The 22,382-nt window shown below is 44.3% G+C and overlaps 1 protein-coding gene across 2 annotated transcripts in view; it reads right to left on the bottom strand.

Moving 5' to 3' along the window:
• The window catches only part of ACTN4 (actinin alpha 4), an 80,003-nt gene extending 58,397 nt beyond the window's left edge, over positions 1–21,606 (bottom strand). For both annotated transcript variants that reach the window (XM_084612346.1, XM_084612347.1), the window contains exon 1: positions 21,392–21,606. In XM_084612346.1, coding sequence (XP_084468472.1) covers positions 21,392–21,541 — 150 coding nt within the window. In that variant the 5' untranslated portion in view covers positions 21,542–21,606. The remainder of the gene's footprint in view (positions 1–21,391) is intronic.
• Between the last annotated feature and the right edge of the window lie 776 nt (positions 21,607–22,382).

Genomic DNA, 22,382 nt, shown 5'->3' with positions numbered 1-22,382 from the left:
ATTTATATACTTAAAGGCTAACCCTGTCTACACTGAGAAACTAACCAACTGAACTACAGCAGAATAATTATACTGCTATATACTGCTACTATAATTATTATGCTCTAATAAATTGGTTAGTCTCTAAGGTGCCACAAGTACTCCTTTTCTTTTTGCGAATACAGACTAACACGGCTGTTACTCTGAAACCTGTATACTGTTACAGCGATACCATACAACTCCCTAATAAATTACTTCTACATAAAAAAAACTTTTATTCCAAAACAGTGTCCCCATGGGAAATTCTACAGTGGTATAGGTCTGCTGATCAATTTCCTGACAGGCCCTTACAAGCTTTGGGAAATTGTGGGATAAGCAGGCTCTGATGAATGTTGTCATATGGGTGTTCTTCCAGAGTGGATCCTATGAAAAATGCAAATGTATAACCCTGCTTTACCAGTATTTCATCTGTTTCCACATCATCTCTACCCAACTGAGCAAACCACCCTTTTAGCTGAAACATTTAACCTAATCATTATACCTAAAGTTCAGTCAAGTAATAGTAAGAGTGCAAGTAAACAGTCACCTAAGGCGAAGTCAAACTGGTTGGCCACGCTGAACTCACTGAGGCAGGATGACCACCATGCTGTATTTGAGACAGTTCCTGCTTTGAGAAGTGCCAAGATCTGTCTGGTATGAAAGTGCCACCAATTTGTAGTCTGTCAAACACAGGGTGAGCTGTTAAGAACATCCTCAACCTTCTTACTACACCTGTAGTTCAGGCACAAAATGACATCCCCACCCACCATGCCTGTATGCCCCATTCTACCACCCTGGCAGGAAATGGACATTTATAAGAATTTTGCTTCAAACTTCCATTCTTGTGAAATTTTCAACAGGCAGCACCTAGAGGAAGAGAAGATTCTACACAAGCGTGCTGTGGTTATTGTAGGGTTCCAGCCAATACCAGAGCATATGTGGAAGAGGGGCAGTGACAGTACCTCACCCACATTCCCTCCCAAAACTGTATCCCTCTTTTGTATTAGTTTATTGATCTCTCTTCAGAATCTCACCTCCTCACGGGTCTCACTTCATCGATATCTGCTAATGTTTTGTCTGTGCTTTTCCTTCAATCAACTCATTCCAAAAACTGAACACCTTGTGGGAAATTTTCAAAGGCACAAAGGGCAACTGGGTGGACAGGGTGAAAGCCAATGGGAGTTGGACACAACTCATTTGTGCCTTTGAAAACCCTTCCCCAGATACCAATGGAACCATCTGACAATATCTAAAGTCTGACACCTCCCAAACAGTTTTTTTTGCACTTACAGCAAGCAAGACTTCTCTAAAGTATTAGCTCTTAAACTGGCCTGTGGTCATTAGAACAGGGACACTGGCAACGTAGTAGGGATGTGTCCCATTGAAAGGTCTCTTAAAGTGGTCCATGGAATGAAGAGTTGGAGAACCAATGCTCTGGAACAGCAAAAGACCTGTCTAGGCACCTATACCACGTTCACTGTAGTATTCAAGTGCCAGTTGACTTCATGACACATTATCCATTACGGAATTTTTAAAGACTCAGTGTAAAGGCAGCTCGTTGTGGGGTCAGAACACTGTCAACAGGTTTTTAATCCACGACAGACTACTAGTTTGACCACTAAGTCTTATCAAGTGCGACAACGTTTCAAATACCTTTGGATTCCAGTTCAGCTGCTGGCCTTCCAGTCGGGCAGAAGCCATGATTTCTGTGCTTCAAGATCTCTCCATTTGGGAGATATCCGGAGGGGATAAAGAGGATTTTCCATGTAGTCTGATTATAGATCAGAAACCCACCCAATGCAGTAAGGAGTGCAAGTGACATGATTAGGAATCAGTGATGATTTGAGGGGATGGGTTACCAGTTCACGAGACAATTGAAGATTATTATTAATGGAAGGTTAATCACTTTGGCTAACGGTAAAACTGGATTACCAAATAGGCTTAACAAACCCTGTAGGCAAGCTCTTGGTCTAACATACTAGCGCTACAGCTGCTGCTTCAAAAAATTAACCTCCTCCCCTTTGGCAGGGTCACCGACATCATCTTTAACAAACTTCCTGTGCAAGCTCTTAAGACAGGAAACAGCTCCTGTGCTTCAAGTTATCAGCCTGTTCGTAGATGTCTCAGCAATATTCATCAGAGGCCTTAAAATAAGAGTAAGACATTTTTCAACATATTCTTAATTGCACAGCTGAAAAATCAAGTTACACATTACCTCACTCTTCACTGATAATTAGCAATTAATTTACATAACTGTCCCACCAAGGCAATTACAAGACATGGCCTTCCAGATAAACAGGTAGCTGAGAGAGAGAGAGAGAAACACTACTTGGATAATGAGATTAATTTAGGGCATCAGCTTCATGCTATTGGGCATCACAGTCTTATAACTTTGCAACCAATTGGAAAATGCACACTCAATGTACTAACTTCTGCAAGTTGGCTTAAGAGGAACTAGACTCCTGAGAACTGTTATCCTCATGTTTGAGGAAGGAGGATCTTGTGACTAAAGCATAGGATGGGGAGTCAGGAGACCCAAGGTTTATCTCAGGTTGTAGAGAAAGTGATGTTTAGTAGTTAGAACAGTAGCCTAGGAAGAGAACAATGGTTTCTACTTGCAACTCTACTACTGACTTACCGTGTGATGTTGGTCAGGTCTTTCTCCTCTTTACCTCCCACTTCCGATCTGCAATACCACCTCAGAGGGTGTTGTGAAGATTACCTAATGTTTGTAAAGTGCTTTGAGGCCTTTGGATGAAAGATGCTATAGAAGTTGTGTATTACACTGGCTTGATTAGAATCAGATGAAGTGTGTGTGACCATTTCCCTATGCTTTAGCTCCAGTGTTGACAACCAGCTTTAATGCTCACCTAGGCAAAGGAAACAGGCAAAATTATTAGAAGTGTTGTGATTTGTGGATTTCCAGTTGTGATTGATGTTGCCTTCCTTGAACTTATGTTAATGAACAGTCCCTTTCAAGCTCTTCGCCCCTTGTTAGCAAGTATGCAAATTAGTACTCAACACATTTAGCCAGCCTTGGGCTTTCAATACAATGTATAAAAGAAACTGAAGTAGCAGCCAGTTTTAGAGACTATGGCTCTGTTAATTCTGATTTAAGCAGTTTAGTGTCAGCTGGGTATTGCTGCCCAAAGCCACCAGAAGTTGGTTAGTAATTTCCTGGGGCAGTTAATGGATGCTTCACATACTGGTCTGAGTCACTTGTTTCGGTAAGATTCTCCTAATTTGCTGCCACACAGAAAAACTAGGAAGAAGCGCGGCCAGGGAGATTCTCATCATTCTTTTGCCTTATTAGGCTGTTCATCTGATTTTGTTTGGTGAGACTGAAGCTAACTTGAGGAGGAATGACAGCAGGAAGTGGCCTTTGGGGAAGCGAGGGGAGTGGGACGGATGGCGTCTAGGACAAGCAGTACCTAAATAAACGCTGCTGCTGGTTTTCTGCCACACTTCTCAGAATGACTTCAATCTTTCATCTTTATAACAAATCCTTGTGATAGCTCGGATCAGGTTCACCTACCTGTAGGTTGTACGATTGCCTGAGCACAGTATTTTCAGTTCTGATAGTTTAGGTAACCTGCCTACTTGAACAAAACCAATTCTCCCTATGCAGGGAAAAAACGGTTCAGAACAGTTTGAGGCAGCCATAAGCCAGCCTGATCGCAAGATATTGGATTGAGATACGAATGATTTTACATTTTTCTCTTCCGATCTGTTTGAGAGCCCACAGTGGTTATGTAGTAAATTTGATAGACAAACCTAACCTCTCATACAAGCTGCAGAAGCTTTAACAGAAAGCTTAAAAGCTTTTGCATTGCTGAATAACCATTTCAGACAAATCATCCAAACCTAAGAATGAAACAGTCATTCAAGGGGTGCCTTAGTAAAGAGTAACTTTCAAGTTACTGGAAAATGGTACAATTATGTCACATGTAGAGCTAATGTCAAGTCTCACAGACAGCCCCCCAACCTGAAGCAAATACTCACCAGCAACCACATACCACACAACAAAAACACTAACCCAGGAACGTATCCTTGCAACAAAGCCTGATGCCAACTCTGCCCACATATTTATTCAAGTGACACCATCATAGGACCTAATCACATTAGCCACGCCATCAGGGGCTCATTCACCTGCACATCTATCAATGTGATATAGGCCATCATGTGCCAGCAACGCCCCTCTGCCATGTACATTGGCCAAACCGGACAGTCTCTACGCAAAAGAATAAATGGACACAAATCTCACATCAGGAATCATAACATTCAAAAACCGGTAGGAGAACACTTCAACCACCCTGGCCACTCAGTAAAAGATCTAAGAGTGGCAATTTTGCAACAGAAAAGCTTCAAAAACAGACTTGAGAAACTGCTGAACTTGAATTAATATGCAAACTAGATACCAATAACTTGGGTTTGAATAGACACTGGGAGTGGCTGGGTCATTACACATATTGAATCTATTTCCTTAAATTAAGTATCCTCACACCTTGTCAACTGTCTAAATGGGCCATCTTGATTATCACTACCAAAGTTTTTTTCTTCCTGCTGATAATAGCGCAACTAATTAGCCTCACAGTTTGTATGGTAACTTCCAACTTATATGTATATATCTATATGTTCCATTCTATGCATCCGATGAAGTGGGCTGCAGCCCACGAAAGCTTATGCTCTAATAAATTTGTTCATCTCTAAGGTGCCACAAGTACTCCTGTTCTTTTCACACTTAGCTGGGAAGAAGGAATTAAGCCATGTAGTATCTGGATTGATGAGGATTTTAAAATAGTGAAGCTGTATTATTTGATCAGGCTGAGTTTGGAGAACTCAAGGGTAGGACAAGAAATCAGCTTAGTTTGCAGCTAGGGAGATTCTGGTTAGATATTAAGAATATATCCTTAAAGTTAAAGGTTGTTGAATACTGAAGAGATTACCTAAGGAAGTTGTAAAAAGAAAAGGAGTACTTGTGGCACCTTAGAGACTAACAAATTTATTTGAGCATAAGCTTTCGTGAGCTACAACTCACTTGTCATTGGTAGTGGTAGTTAAGGACTTGTCAAGCATACACCTGTCAGGGATGGTCTAGGTATGCCTAATCCCGTCTCTGCACAGGGGATAGACTAGATGACCTCTTGAGGTCCCTTCCAGCCCTACATTTCTAAGATTCTATGAGGATCAGTCAATTAGGCAGTCAGGCTATTCCATTAGCAAGGACGCTTTACCATAAATATACAGGATCTACTAAAGGCTGTGTGGCATAAGTGACATGGGCTAGGGCTGAGGTAGGCTGATGTTTTCAGAGACTTCCCTACGAGCCTATATCCTACCTCTTCAAGGTTTTTGTAACCACTTCCCCTCTCTACAGTTGATACACATTTTTATGCACAGCCTGACTGCATCTGCAGTCACCTGTTCGTGGCCATTTGCTATTCTTCCTCACAAGAAGAATCTCTGCAATGTCTTTAGCCTAGGAAGCTTGAATCCACAGGCACTTGTGAGCTCAGACATGCCACATGGGTAGCACTCAGTGCTGCTGGCCAAGTCACTTAGCAAGTTTATTCTTGTATTTAGCTTTTAAGTGGCACTCATTACAATGTTGCAGATTCCACTTCCCTAGCCTATCAATCAGTAGAGATGTAGCGAAGAAGAGATACACAATTAGGTGTTTGAGAGCAAAGTCTTTGGAGGCAAAAGGGCTGAGATTTAACTTACAGGTTCTCAACTTAATTCTTACAGGTTTAATGCTGCTCTCTTTAAAAATTAAAATATGAATATTTAAAGGGAAAGATTTTACAAGATCCATGAAGGCTGGGGAAAGCACATTCAGTCATGTTTCTTCTGGCTAAATGCCTAGGCATCCATTATTGCACGACAGCAGTGGATTTTGGTATTGTATGCTATTGCAATGGGTATGCTTTTCATCCAAAGCAGCAGCAATACAAAACATATGAAGCCACCACTGAAGAGGACTCATACTATAGTCTAATAGATATACTATGTACTGTATATTCCAGTTAGGGATGAACGGATGTCTGAACAGACACACCTCTTTCAAACCTTGGTATGCTTGCTGTGTCATTTGATGACTTAATTACCAGTTAGAGGCATAGAAGCAGACTTTCAGAGCTGTAAAAAGTTTATTTTTGTGCTTCAAATTCTCAGCATGCCCAATCTTCCTCAAGATGTTTTTTCCAGTGTCAGATTTCTAGATCTAAATATAAGTTTGCCCCATTTATGTCACGGAAAATTAAGGTAATTTTGGGGGAGGGGAGAAAAAGCCAGAAGTGTTAAAATCAATATAAAACAGCAGTTTACGCCTTAGCAATCTTGGGTTCTGAAAAAAAAACTACATCCAGATTTACGCTACAAAGCGCTAGGGAAAGATAGCTTTGAATTAAACATCCGGCTATGAAAGATTTAGTAGAATAGGCTTTAGTCTATTGGAGTTTTCCCCGGAAAGCATGGGATTGACAATATATTAGCAATTTACTAATTCACACTGTTGGTGAATTTTGCAAATTATCATAAGTGAATACCACAAGATACACTGTTCACTATTTTGATCCATTCACACTGCTTATCTTACCTGGCAATATATTAGTAAATGTTTTAGTACACTCAGTAAAAAATGAAGCATCAGTAATCCAAGACCTGGCTGAGCAGAGAATAGAATCTAGATCTGATCATGCTCTTGTGGCAAAAGCACAATTATAATAGCTTCCGATTGGTATCAAGTCGATTTGATTGAAACAGATATGTATGTAATCCTGACCCAAATGAGTCAGTGAAGCGTATTTGTATTATAAAACCCCCAAAGTCACACTCAAGATGAGTCCCAACAACTTCATGCAGGATTCTTCTAATCCCATTTATTACTGTTTGGTTCTCCCATGGAGAAAGTTACTCCAGACTTAACCAAGGTCTTCAACACCTAAGCCTTGCAACCAATTTTACATCACTTAAGCTGGCATACCATTCCATTCCATGTACTTTTACTCAAATCTTTTTCCCCCTTTCCTAGCTCCTGTTCTTATTTCTTCTCTGGTTTTATTTTATTGTGAATTTTGTTGCTCACTATTGCTCTGGTGTACTGGTCAATAAAAGTAGGATTTTTAAAGAAAATTTTTGTGACGGTCTCAAGACTTTTCAGCTGAGACCTCATGAGACCCATTCGGATTACTTTTGCTTGAATAGTAGGTCAAAGTTTCAGAGTAACAGCCGTGTCAGTCTGTACTTGCAAAAAGAAAAGGAGTACTTGTGGCACCTTAGAGACTAGCTACAGCTAGCTCACGAAAGCTTATGCTCAAATAAATTGGTTAGTCTCTAAAGATGCCACAAGTACTCCTTTTCTTTTTTAGGTCAAAGTTATCCTTCAGGGAATGTTAGAAGTAATTCCTCTATAAGTGAGACTGCTATTAAAGCTGAACTACAGGACTAGATGTACTAATAAGCAAGTTTAGATTCAATTCCCACAAGGGGAGACGTAGGCTGATCGGTCACTTGATTTGCTAGCAGTTGTTTTCTTCCCCAATTCAATGGTAAGATTTTGTTTCTTCCATTGCAACAAACTATTGAATGCCAGCTACCACTGCAGAAGATGAGAACCTTCATCAGAACAAAAGAGACTCTCAGCTCTGGGAGTTTTCAAACCTGAGCCTTCTGAACAGTTGTTCTACCTGTCCTGTAGACAGACGCTGCTCTTAAAGTTCGTTGCTGTTGCTCTCATGTCCTTACATGGTAAAGAGGCTCCGACCGGTGACAAAGTCAAAGGAAGGAGACAAATTTATGGCTCTTCTGGGATACAGACACAAAGAATTCAGATTCATTTGTACAGTGACCGGCATACATCAGTTTCTCCAATAACTTGCTCAGCAATGCAGTGGGATAATGTTTAATTAATCACTGTGAAACTTGTAATTTCAGGTTTGCTATGCACCTTGACCATGACAAGTGGCCCATCCCAGTCATCTTGACAGAACTCGGTACCACATTTCTGCAAACAAACTCCACTTATAAGGAAAGGAAACCAAGAAAAACAGATGGAGATTAAGACTTTCAAGTAAGATGATCATGTGCAGGAATTCACTCCCGAATTGACTGAAGTTTTGTTTATATAAGTAACTGACACCACAGCTCACTATTATGTGCACCAGACTGTCATTCTAACAGAGATCATTTGAGAGTTGCAGGATTTTGCATCCTTCACAAGACCTTGAAGAATTAGAAAAGTTATTGAACAGGAGAAAATGAAAACCTTTCATCATTTAAAAGGGCAAGGCTGGAAGCATTCTGCCCCACAATTAGTTTGCAATAAGCCACCTACCATAGAAGTTTACTGCTGTATTGCTACAAGGGGTATCTATGACTCCAAGAAAGATTTCCATTCAGCAACCCCCTTCACTCAAGTCCTCTCATTCAGAAGAAGTCTTAAAATCGGGGGAGTTTTATACTATATTTAAATCCCAACTTCAGCCACAAAAACATTAAGAGCCTGCAAGTTCTCACGGGTGCATTACCAGGCTTGAAAGCCTTAGACTTTATGTCGGTATAATAGCACCACTCAGGAGTGTGGAAAAGTCCACACCCCTGAGCAACACAGTTATACTGACCTAGCTCCCAGCGTAGACAGTGCTATGCGGACAGGAGGACTTCTCCCATTGACATAGCTACTGCCTCTCAGGGAGATGAATTACCTACCCTGATGGGAGAAGCCATCAGCATAGGTAGTGTCTTTGTTTCAGCCTTTTAAGCACAGACAAGTCCTTAGCCATCTCAGTAAGTGCTCTCTGAAGTGACCAGACAGCTCATATGAACACCTATTTTCAATTCAACGGCCTTCTATTTTTTGTATTATGGTAGCAACCTAGAGGTCAGGGTCACACTCCTAGACAGATGCTTTACAAAGACAGCCTTTTGTTTTGTTATTTTTTTACCCCAATGTAGGCAGAACTTGGAGAAAACTCACTAAGATTATAGTTAAAGATTTTCAAGGCTATCTAGAGAGAATCTGGATGCCTGATTATTCCATAGGCAGCTTTGAAAGTCTCCGCCTACAATTTCATAACCCTTTCCCATCCTCTGTCACAAAAAGCATGTGACAAGTTTCAAGTTAATGATACTAATGCAACATGAACTTTGTATCTGTTTTATATCTTCCTGTTGCTGGACAACTAACTACCAGAACAGCTACTTATTGCATCTTTTAAATAAAGCATTTGATTTAACTCTTTGCATCTAAAACAGAGTACTAGTATACACCTCTATGCTCCTTCCTAGTTCAATACTAACCGAATATTTTTATTCTCTAAACAAAAAGAGAAACGCTCACTGAGTGAAATTTTTCTGACTCTAAGAAAAAAGTGAATTAGGTTGACAGACTGTATTTAAGTTATACTGCTCCCACTTTTCCTCCCGACCGAAAGGGATCTTACAACTCTCTTCACCCCTGACAGTCAAGAGATTAGATCCCAAGTGCAGCTGTCAGAAATGGCCATCTTGTTTACTTGGCTACATCTTCAGCAAAGGCTCAAGAACGTCTGTGTAAAAAGTTGCATGCATTCAAAGTCTAATTTGACATTTGTTTGTGCAGGAAATGTATTTCTGCCAGTAGAGAGAAAAGCTTTCAGCTGACGGTATGTTGACACTACTGAGAGACTAAGCCACCCACCTCTCTGAACTATGGTAGGTAGCTTGACAGAAGTATTCTTCCATCAACATAGCTGTGTCTACACTGGAGATTACGGCAGCATAGCTATGGCAATTAGGGATGCGGATTTTTCCACACTCCAACCAATGTAGCTATGTCAACCTAGTATAGACCAGCCCTAACTTGCCTCCATAAATCTAACACAGCACAAGTCCTTGTTGAGAGAAGTTTATTATGTTCCAGTCTGTTACACTTGTACATGCCTATTGAAGACAATAAGGTTACACAGGTGTCAACCGTCTGATTTGGCCTGCAGAATCTTTACTACAGATCCAGAGGGAAGAATCCAGCTTGACTCACAGATCCCTGTTAGCAGGGCAGGAAATTAGAAAATGCTTTTTACTTGTGAACAAAACACATTTGATTTGGAAACATTGTGACAAACATGGAACTCCATCAGGCCATTTTCAGCCTTTTCAGACTTAAGCCATGCTCTAAACTATGAACTTTCCTGCCCCCAGAAACCACACATGCAGATGGTATTTGGTAAGTCATGTCTTACAACAAGGCCTATAATGCAAACTGAGCAAGACTGAGGCATTTCTTTTAACACTGGCATTACAATAAGAAGCATGTGTTCCCACTGTAGCTCTGAAGTGAGGCAAAAGGAATTTGAGCCAAGTGGGAATCAGATAGCCTTGTTATTAGTCCTGGTATACAGACAGGTGCCATGTGGAGTAAAATGCCATTAGCTTTCTGCTAGGTATGTTGCCATACCACAAAGCATTTGGCAGATCATCCAGCATAATAAAGCTAGCTATTAAACCCAACACTTGCCAACTCCTCCAATAAAGTAGATGCCTCATGGGTGGTGGTATAATTAAGCTGTTGCCTTGTTTAATATTCTGCAATCCTCTCTTATGCATTTAGAAAGTAAGCCATTATACAGTTTAAGTATTTCTTACAGCTAACTATGAACCGCTGTTATGCCCTGAGAAGGGTACTCCTAGTGAAACCTTTTACATCTTGTGTACCCTCTCGGGCACCGATACCACAGTTGATGGTTACATCACACCACCATTTGAATGGATCACTACTATTACACTTGGTCAGCAATAGGTATGGGACACAGACTCAAAGCAAAAATGCAGTCATTGTAAGAGCACGATTCTTCAAGATTGAATTTCAGCATTCTTTCACAAGATTTTGTCATGATGATTGCAAATATAACTGCTATTATGTGTCCAGCATACCTTTGACACGAGGACCTGTTTTACTGGTGACAGATGAAGATATGTGAAGACAGTACAATGAGGATTATCCACTATTTAAAACAGGCAGTGGGTAACTCTAAGGTGCCACAAGTCCTCCTTTTCTTTCTTCCAGAGAGAATATTTCAAAGGTCAACCCTCCGTGTATTAAGTTTTCCTATGGCCTGATTCTTTGAGGTGCTGAGCACCCCTAGATCCCAAAGCCAATGGGAGCTGAGGGAGCTCAACAAACTGGAAGATTTTCCATCACCCAGAACTCTTTTTAGCTGAATGTTTTTAGAGAAAGATTGAGAATCTTTAACAGCTGAACAAGTAGCCACTCCTACATCATATTCATAGTGTCATAAAACCATTATGAAAAGATATGGTGAGGCAAGTAGGAGAAGAAAGAAATCCCTGCTATTCTATGATTGCTAATGGATAAGGGAGTTTACAATCTCTTCATTCTTCATGTAAGTCCTAGGTTCTCTGTCTGGAGTACAGCTTTTGTTTATTTCAATTTAATCCTCTCTTCAGAAGTTATGCATATGCACTTGTTTCAATCTGGCAAATGCCCTATCGATGCAGAGTGAGAAGGCACAGTTAGGTAAGGTAGTTACTAACAGTAATCCTTCACAAACATTCTCCCGTACACAGCACAGCATCATACTGTAGACCAAACGTGTTGTCTGTAACTTGGCATCTAAATCGAGACAATACAAAAATGTAACCACCTTCAGAATCAGTGGGATGTTTACATTCTGGATTTGGTCCAAAGGAAGTTTAAATCATGGTTACAAGATAACCTAATAAAGGCTGAATCATTAGCATGCCCTTCAAACCAGCTCAAGGACGCAGGTAGTTTTTGTACAAAAATGGTATGTCTCCAAGCCTAAGACCTTGGAAGCTAAATCCAATGTTACACAATTTGGATTTACACTCCAAGCTTGTGGAAGAACAAGAAAACCAAGTTAACTTGTAAAACAAGCCTCAGTGTTTTCCAACTTTGCTTTCCTGCGCAGCAAAGGAGATGGCTTCCACTGACTCACTCAAAGATACCATCTTCTTGTGAAAATGGTGATCTCTCCAGCATCAACACAACAGGAAATAAGTGTGCAGAACATATGGCTAGGATATACATTTCCATTAAGGCGGAATACTGGCACTCATTTGCTTTTTGTTTGCTAGTGTTTGGAAAACGACGCAGAGGATGCAGACAGATTCTGCCCTGCTGTTAATGTCACATAGCTGAGATTCCATCACAGAAACCCCAGAGACTGGACACATACCAGCAGTAAAACCGCAACTGTTTGGATGGCTTGTGTATGCACACAGATATACACCTATTCAATACCAGTGAAATGGTCTTATGTAGTCTTTTGCTGAACTGTAACATCCCTTGCCCTTTCACTACAGGAGTCAGTATTCATACTGAGCAATGCATTAATCCACTGTAAACCCTCTAACAGGACAGTTTTATTTCTATAGCATGCTGAAGTGTTTAAATGTCAGGGACTCCCTGCGGTGTTGCAGTGTTTGCTGGAATCTAAGTAGCCCTGTGGCCTGCCACTGCTATTTCTGCTTCTCCTTCTAGTTCAGAGACATGACTGAATTCAGTCTAGCATGTTACCAGTACGGTGATGTCTTCTTAAGTTTACAAGGAATTCATTAGTGCAACCCCCCCCCCCCAACAAAAACAGATGAGATATGTTTAAACAGTGGGGCTGCTCATTAGAAAGGAGTCCAAAGCAGGGAGCTACAACACAGTGAATTTTCCGTAGCAGCTCAACAGAGCAAGAAGACATGAGGTTGCCACCTTTACTACATCCTTCACCATCCTTACAAAAAAATATTTGAGTTTAAATTTTACCTTCCCTATATATTTTTTGTATTAGAGTTTTCCCTCTCAGGACCAGAGAGCCTTGATGACTTGCATTTCACTATAACAGATGCTTTTTAGTCAAAATTCTTTGCTCGGTAGATAAAACTTGCAGCTTTTTCCTCTTTCAAAGAGAAAAGTGACTTCTGAAGAGGAAAGCCTTGGCCACCAAATCCCTGTAAGTGGTTTAACTGGCAGGAAATAAACTAGAAGTCCAATGTACATCAGGTCAGCCAGGAGCTCAAAGCCATTCAATTGTTACTGATGGATCAGAAAAGACATAGGAGAAGCCTGTTACGAGCAATGAATCAACAGAAACAATGACCACTGCTCCTTAAAAGCACAGGGAGAACAGTTATCGAGCACTACTCTGTCACTCTGGATGTTGCTCAGCCTTTAGATGTTGAAGAAAGGGGAGTGGGTGGAGTAGTGAACTGCTAGATGACTTGGTTTGCTAGGATCTAGCAAATACTAGCAGGTGGACAAAGCACTCAATCCTGTGGTTATGTATAAAGTTGCCAAGCTCATCTTGTTTTCCAGTCTTCACTGTTGAATTCACTGGAGCCTTATCTACACTAGGGAATTTTACAGAAAGTTTCCCAGCAGCACCAGTGATGGCACCGGTGGGAGTTCCACTGTAGATGTGTTTAATTAATGTGGTTTTAAATCAAATGCAGACAGAACATAGGTGGTTGTTTTCGCTTCAAATATAGGAAATATGAAACCTGCTGATCAATATTGCAAGTTGGTGATTAGTATTCAGTGATCGCACACCAGTGTATGAATTTATCTGACTCAAGTTGCTAAAGCTAAAATAGTGGGGAATAAGCAGTTGAAGGAATTGAAATAATGGAACTATATCATTCTTTTACAGTAAAGTGTAAACATCACAAGTTAAATAGGAAGTCAGAGTCTCAAGAGCAGCAGAAAAATCAGTTTACTTGCATTTTTCAAGCTCAAATTTGCTACTGAATGAAACCTTGTCTATTGAAATGGAAGAGTGATGACTCATCACCCTGGAAATGAGACTTGATGACAACTGCATCAAAACATAGCCATGACAACTCATATCTCTGTTTCAAACCTTCCAGCAACTCTTCAATATCAGCTTCACATAGGAATGGTCTATGTTCATCTTTGAAATCCCAAAATTGTCAAAAATCAAGTCTGTGATTATGCCGTAAAACTGAAAGGCAAAGTCTTGAACTTTGTAAGTTACAACCATCTTTGATACTAAAAACCATCACTGTCCATGCAGCACAGAATGAGCAATTTAAAGAAATGATTGAAGCACCTCACACTGATACTACTCCAGACAAATTTGAACTCTTGGGCCCACTAACAACAGGTGTAGAAATGGCACGAAGTAAACTAACTAAAAGTATAAGGATTGACATTAATGCAAGATGGTTGAACGAACATGACCAACGAACCAATAATGGCTGAAAGCATCCTATAGAGGAAAGCGTGTTTCTGCTTCATGCTATTTATTCTGTGGCCCTCTTCAAATAAATGTGACCAAGTTGCTAAGGGGACTATCCAAGAATACAGAGAAGCATATGCCAAAGTGGTCTTTGCCTTTTGCTCAGACACCAATAAAATGAAAGTGAGTTTCTGATGTGTGGGTGTTCCGGCATGCTATTGAAGCCTCACTGAGAAGTTAAAACACCTAACAGTTCTAATGCACATTGTGCAGGTGCTCTGTAAGCATTAGTCCTCACCCCACACAAGGAAGTTCGGTATTATTGCCTTTTTAAGGACAGGTGATCTGAGGCAAAGGTTTAGTGTTACTCAAGGCCACACGGTAAGCCAGTGGCAGAATCCATTCTTGGCTCCTAGTCCTGAGCTCAATCCACTAGAGCAAACTGCCTCTAATTTCTGTACAGCACTTTGAAGTAAACTGCTATACAAGTGCTAAGCATTAACATTCAGCAGAGCTAATTTCTCTGCTTCTCTGTACAGTCAGTTGTTCCAAGCATTGTGCTGCAAGAAAAAAACCTAAAAGGACACACAGCTAAAGTATTTCAATAAGTTAGATGCTGAGTTCTCTGTTTTATAGTCTTGATGAAACCACTGGTTAAGAGACTTATTCTGTACTGATGCAGTTAAATACAGCAAAGATTTCTTTGAGAAAGAAGCAGGAATTATTTTGGGGAGGGTGAAGGGATTTTTTTTTTTTTTAAACTAGATTAGCCTTTGAGCAGACTGGAATTTGAAACTGCTGCTTCTGCTCTGAAATCAGTGAACCTTGTACTTCCACTAGCATGCCAATTTAAACATAACCTGCAAGAACATTCAGCATTTCTTTACTGAGCAAACCTGGCCACCTCAAGTGAAGATCAGACAAACAGTTTTTCTTCGTGCATCTTGGTAAGTTACATTTTGGTCCTGACACAATCCCTTAATTTCTTCCAATTCACCTCATCCTTGATTTTCAGTGCTCTCGATTATTCTTATAATGCACCCAATCCCCACAAATCCATGCACACACACTTTATTCCTAACCTGCTATTTCATCTCAACCTTCCTAATATTCCGGTCCCGTCCCTACCCCAAACAGCTCCACTGCACCTGTGTGATAGTGGACAAGTATCCACCAAAATTAGGCTACAACACTTGTTCCACCTCCTTTTAATCAAAGGTGGCACCAGATCTCCAAGCACAAGCTCAAAGCAAAAGTAAATGTCGTTTTTCTCCAGGATTCCCTGTCCTTCCACAGCTGCCAGAAAGCTCAGCTCTCAAACACTAGCTTAACACTTGTTTGTGATTTTCCAAGCACAAACATTCCAGCTATTTTAGAAGTGCCAACTGTTTTTGTAAAAGGAAGTATTAACTACATTTTATCATCTCCTCAAAGTTTGAGTGAAGCTTGCAGCAACTCGCATTGAAATCTGGCAAAATGAGATGAGATATAGCTAAAGGGAGAAGGATTAGATACCTTTAGGCAATGCACTAAACTTTCAGAAATCAGTACAACAGCCAAAATAGCATGCAATGGCATGTATACATCAGCTGCTATGTATACATCAGCATTTTCATTCACTATAAGGTGTGAAAATGAAACATTAAACTGAACTGTTCAAATATCAAGATCACAGTGACCACTAAACTATGAAGTGTCACCTCCCCTCCCCATTTATTGGGCTTGTATCAGTCTAGATAGTTGGTTCTTGACCGTGGGTACACAAAGGTCTTCCAGAGGGTACACATCAACTCGTCTAGATACTTGGCTACTTTTACAACAGGCTACATAAAAAGCACTAGTGAAGTCAGTACACACTAAAATTTCAGACAATGACTTGTTTATACTGCTCTATACAAGGAAACGTAAGTACAATATTTATATTCCAATTGATTTTATAATTAAAAAATAATGAGAAAGTAAGCAATTTTTCTGTAAGAGTGTGCTGAGACACTTTTGTATTTTTATGTCTGATTTTGTAAGCAAGTAGTTTTTAAGTTAGGTGAAACATGGGTGTACACAAGACAAACCAGTCTCCTGAAAGGGGTACAGTAGTCTGGAAAGGTTGAGAGGCACTGGTCTAGACTGTGCTTTGACATTCCCCATCCATCACCATTGTTCTCTTAGAACATTCTCTTAACTTGGTCCTAATTGAATTAAGCATCTAATATATATTATATACAGCCAAAATGACTTTTAAAAAAAAAACAACAGCCACATTTAAGGCCAAGTCAGTCAGTTCTACGACTTCTCATCTTTTACTACATAAAACAAGCTACCGGTGCCCTGATATTGCCTATATGAACAGGGCCAAATCGCATGATCAGGGGGCTCTGTCATGTTATAACAATCATCCTGCTTGGTCAAGTCTCACTCTGGTTTCCCCACACCAAGAGCCTTGTCTACACTGGGCTTTTAACCACATTTGAAAACAAAGCCTGGATCTGGTTTAAACACAGTTCCAAACATGATCTGAGCTGCATAGATGGAGCCACAGTGCCTAAGGCCTGATGTCCAGTAAAGTTTTACTTACATGCCCTACTAAACACAGTGTTATACAGGTGTAAGATTGCTTACAATAGTATGGCTTATATTGGTTCCCTGAGCTGTGAATTTCATACCTATATAAACTACATCTACAATAGGAAGATTTTGTCAGCTTAACTATGCCAGCATTATTAAAATCAACAATTCTTTCTAGTGTAGATCTGCTCTAAGATAGCTTTCAAAAAAAAGTTTGACTGGAAAACCAACTTTTGGAGAACTGATTTGAGAGTCTGGTCCTATCCACATCAGTCAATCCACATTTGAAGCCAGTTTAGCTGGAATGGTGGTTCAAAGCCCAGTATCAACAAGGCCTTGAACGATCAATTTTTCTTATCACACAATTCTTAGAGGAATTTAGATGTATTTAAAACAATTTCCAGTTGACTGCAGAGCTGTAGCCCAATTTCGAAAAGGTGTCTCCGCTTGTTTCATATCATAGTAAAATAGTTTCAGTGAAGTGCGAAGGACAAATGGATGCAGGGGGAGAGAATATGGGACGGGCTTCATGCAGCTCTACATCATGGAAATCACACACCCTGAAACAATGAGCATTAATAGCGTTCTCCCACAAGAAGAGCAGCTAAGGTGCCACGTCACAGTGACAAAACCTTTAGCCAGGTGATCTAAGTGGAACTAAGCTATTGTTCAATACTTGAGAGAGGGCAGAACCTTTTCTTAATAGTAATGCATCAGCATGATTTAAAAGTGAGCCATTTTCACTATCCCTCAAAATATGGAAAAATCATTAGCAATGTGAGTTGGCTTTTACACACTGTTGAAACAGTCTACTGGCTATTTTTAAAATATCTTCGGTCTGATTTCAGCCTAAACTCACAAAGCTTGACAGCACAGACTTGTTACATAGTTTTAACAAACACATACTTGTTACATTTAGAATAAAATACTCCCTTTGAAAGTTTCTTCTCTTGCCAGCATGGAGTCTAAAAATTCCTCCACCTCCTTGAATTTTGTTCTGATATTCTTAGCTGTGTCTTAAATAGCATGCAATTAAGATAATTAAACAAAATAGCAGATAGCCACCTTGAATTCTCCACTGCCTGCCTAAAGAAACAAATCTGAAACACAAATAATCTTCAAATTATTAACCAACATGAATGCAAAATCAGCTATAGGTCCGAATGCTCAATGTATTGCTACATTTCCAGGGTTCTGGAAAAACTGGCAGAGAAAATGGCACATATTCTTCACAATCGAGTCTTACAAGCAAGGTGTTGCCCTGTTGTGATGATAGGATTTTTTAATTACCAGAGTCACCTATGACTTGAAGGGAGAGAGGAAAAAAGATGTGCCCTACCCAGCTTTGTGACACTCCCAATATAAAATCGGATGAGGTTGGGGGAGGGACATCAGATTTATATAAGAACGCAAGTGTTAATACTGCTGCAGTCCTAATAGTTCCCGGCTTCAGTTGACTGAATTCACAGCTGCAGTCATTGCAAGACAGGACCTGCTAAATTTAAGGGTGTAGTTTTGTAAAATGAGTTCTCATTCAAATATATCCTCTCATCCTGAGGAACGCAAAAGCTATATGAATTGCAAGTGTCACACACATTAAAATGTGCGCATGGTTTTAGATGCATCGGGCACAAAAAGGTGCCCGAAGCACAGAGCTCAGCCATGAGTGAATTGACGACAACTACTCCAATATACCTTGAACACTGAACAAACCAGAGAGGATTCTGATGCCATCACAGCAAGTTTAGTCCACCCAAGCAAATATTTCCAAATCACAGGCCACAGAAATGGAAGGAAGGATTCCTGCAACCCAGCAGGATTCACAGAACCACATCAGTTATTGCTAGCAGACATACAGCTGCCCTCAGGAGTGATTATAAGAGGCAGGGTAACACCCTCAGCATTTTTAAGGCTGTCCATGGTTGACCATGTGCCTATTAATGAATGTCTGTGCATTGTAGCGTTTTTGTACATGCAGCTAGAGATCACAATAGGTGCATTTTTATATATTAATATAGATAGCTGGTGCAGCAGGGGCCAGTCAATTTTTACACAAAACTATTTAGACATACAAGGAAAGCATATAGATTGGAATCTTCACCTCCATGGTCACTCCATATCTGGCTCTCTCAGCTGACCAGACAAGAGCAAGGAATGAAACTCAGCCAGTGGAGAAGATTGCTTCAAAGGGGCAGGGATGCAGTAGGGATCTATTACAGAAGCCACTAACTCCATAGGTCAACAGCTCCCAGTGGTGCTGTAGAGAGATCTCAAGGAGATTCCAGGGAAGGGGTTTGGGAAACAGGCACCTCCCTTCCAGGGGCTCTCAGCATTCCCCACCCATGGTAGATTACTCAAAGGGGAGCACCTCAAAGCAGTGACTAGGAATTTGTTCTCCACCCAACATCACATACATTTCAACCTGCCCCACCCAACCCCCATGACTCTTGCTTCCTCCTGCAACCAACACCTACTGACACCCAGGCCCACCCCACCCCCTTCCATTCTTTCCCACACACATTAGTCTATAAGGTCTACAGGACTCTTTGCCATTCTTTCCCACAAGCACCCAGGCTTTCCATTATATTCTGCCCGACCACCCAGGACCAAAGCCCATTTCCCCTTTATACCTCTCTAACCCCCGTCACCCTGAGCTGATGTTTCTCCAGACTAGGTTCAACAGCAGGTCCTCATCCCCTGCAGAGACCGCTTTCCTACCCCTGCCCTTCCTGAATCTCCCTCTTACTCAACACTGTTGCTTCTCCCAGGTCACAGCCCCGCAAAGTCAGCAACAAGCACCCTCCCCGCAAGACCAAGCTCTCTCTTCACCTGCCTGATGCCTCCCCAGGCAGGGTCCAGTAGCAGGTCCCTAACCCTGCCCCCCCCCCCCCCGCACACACACACCCTCAATCCCCTCCTAGAGACTCCCCAGTCAGGACCCACAACCCAAACTATTAAGTGCCCACTTCATGGAGCGCCCACCCCTCCCCTTGCGCTGAGGCATCTCCCAGCCTGAGTCCCAGACTCACCCCCACAGAAACCCCCATTCCCCACCCAAACCTGTCACTCACCACTCCCCCTTTGCCCCTAAGGCCGAGAGCCACTCCCTCCCCACCCTTCCGGGCACCCTTTCACACACTTCTTCGCTCAGACCCACAGACCCCTCCCTGTCTCCTCACCCCAGACACCCTCCCCTCGCCTTGCACCTCTGCTTAGCCCAGGTCTCCCTCCCCCCAGCCCCCCTCTCCCCCGAGTCACCTCAGCCCACGCCTCCCCCTTCAGCCCCCCAGCCCCGCTTTTCCCCTCAGCCCCCTCCCTTCAGCCACAGAGCCCCCGCAACCCAGGCCACCCCCCCAGAGCAAGTCCCCCCTCACACCCAGAGGCCCCTTCAGCCCCCAGTCTGAATCCTGCCTTCCCAGGCCTCCTCCTTTAGCCTCCCCAGAGCCCCTCACCTCAGACTCCAAACCCCGTCCCCCCTCTCCTAGCCTCCCCTCCTCGGCCCCCCCAGCCCCTCTAATGCCCCTAATCCCATTCCCCCAACCCCCCTCTCCTGCTAGCCCCCCCGCCCCTCACCCCCGCCCCGGTCCCCCCAGTCCCTCCGACCCCCCTCTCCCCTAGCCCCGCCTCCTCAGCCCCTCCCGACCCCAGTCCCCCCCTCCTCGGCCCCCCCAGCCCCTCCGACTCCCACCTCCAGACCCCATTCCCCCAACCCCCCTCTCTCCCTAGCCCCCCCGCCCCCCACCCCCGACGCGGTCCCCCCAGTCCCTCCGACCCCCCTCTCTCCCCTCCTCAGCCCCTCCCGACCCCAGTCCCCCCCCAGCCCCTCACCCCCGACTCCAGACCCCCTGACCCCGTCCCCCCAACCTCCCTCTCCCGCTAGCCCCGCCCCGGCCCCCCCCGGCCCCTCACCCCCGACTCCAGACCCCCTGACCCCGTCCCTCCGACCCCCCCAGCCCCTCGTCCCCGACCCGGTCCCCCCAGTCCCTCCGACCCCCCTCTCCCCTAGCCCCGCCTCCTCAGCCCCTCCCGACCCCAGTCCCCCCCTCCTCGGCCCCCCCAGCTCCTCCGACTCCCACCTCCAGACCCCATTCCCCCAAGCCCCCTCTCTCCCTAGCCCCCCCCAGCCCCTCACCCCCGACCCGGTCCCCCCAGTCCCTCCAACCCCCCTCTCTCCCCTCCTCAGCCCCTCCCGACCCCAGTCCCCCCCCCGCCCCTCACCCCCGACTCCAGACCCCCTGACCCCGTCCCCCCAACCTCCCTCTCCCGCTAGCCCCGCCCCGGCCCCTCACCCCCGACTCCAGACCCCCTGACCCCGTCCCTCCGACCCCCCCAGCCCCTCCTCCCCGACCCGGTCCCCCCAGTCCCTCCGACCCCCCTCTCCCCTAGCCCCGCCTCCTCAGCCCCTCCCGACCCCAGTCCCCCCCTCCTCGGCCCCCCCAGCCCCTCCGACTCCCACCTCCAGACCCCATTCCCCCAAGCCCCCTCTCTCCCTAGCCCCCCCCAGCCCCTCACCCCCGACCCGGTCCCCCCAGTCCCTCCGACCCCAGTCCCCCCCCTCCTCGGCCCCCCCCCAGCTCCCCCGACCCCCGGCCCCGCCTCACCTTGCGCTGCTGCTTCTCCCAGGCGGGGTCGAGCAGCAGGTCCCGGTCCCAGTCGTCCTCCTGCGCCATGTAGTCGTTGAGGCCGCCGCCCGAGCTGGGCCCGTTGCCGCCGTACTGACAGGGCTGCCCCGCTGCGTGGTAATCCACCATGGTCCGCGCGGCTCCCGGCCCAGCGCCCCGACCCGCCGCTCCGCCTGAGGGGAGGAGCCGCGCCGCGGGGCCGCCCCGCCCCGCGGGGAGGGGCCGGCGCGCGCGGCGCCTGCGCGGGGCGCGGCTGGCCGGAAGCGAGCCCCGCCCCCTGCGCCCGAGACGGGGAGGTTCAGGGCGCCTGCGTCGTACGCCCGGCCGGCGCGAAGGGTGGCCTCACCCACTCCGCCAGGCTCAAACTCTCAGGGCGCAGGCGCTGAAAACGCCTTGTTTCCCCCCCCGCGCGGGACGTCACTACCTGCCCCGTCCACGTCCTCGGGCCCACCCTGCGCCTGCGCCTGCGCTCTCCCTTGGCCTCCCTTTTCCTCTCCCGCCCTCTCGGGGGTCTGACAAGTGCGCCTGCGTCCATCTTTCCCGCTGCCCCCCAGCGCCATAGCATTGCGCCTGCGCATGTCCCCACAACGGCTTCTTGAGAGCCACACGCCTGTTTCTCCCCTCATGAATATTCAGTGTGTGTGGCCAATGACAATCAATGCCCTCTGTATGTGTGGCGTGGGATGGCACCTCCCTCTCATGAATATTCATATTGTTCATGGAGCCTGCCCTCCTTCATGAATATTCATATGAGAGGTGGGATTGTTGTGATATCTCATGACTATTCATATTGTGGGTGTGACAACGTCGCTGCTTCATGAATATTCATATCCTGAGTGGAGGTTGCACGTGACATTGTCTTCCCTCATGAATATTCATATTGTGGTTAGCCCCTCCTCCCCTTCCCTCATGAATATTTATATTGTATGTGCGGTGTAACCCCTTGTTAATATTCATAAGGGGAGGGCAG

The sequence above is a fragment of the Lepidochelys olivacea genome (assembly GCF_965140295.1).
Source record: "Lepidochelys olivacea isolate rLepOli2 genome assembly, chromosome: 23".
In the NCBI taxonomy this organism is placed as follows: domain Eukaryota; kingdom Metazoa; phylum Chordata; order Testudines; family Cheloniidae; genus Lepidochelys; species Lepidochelys olivacea.
Note: the sequence above shows the minus strand (reverse complement) of the source record. Positions and strands in the feature narration are given on the sequence as shown.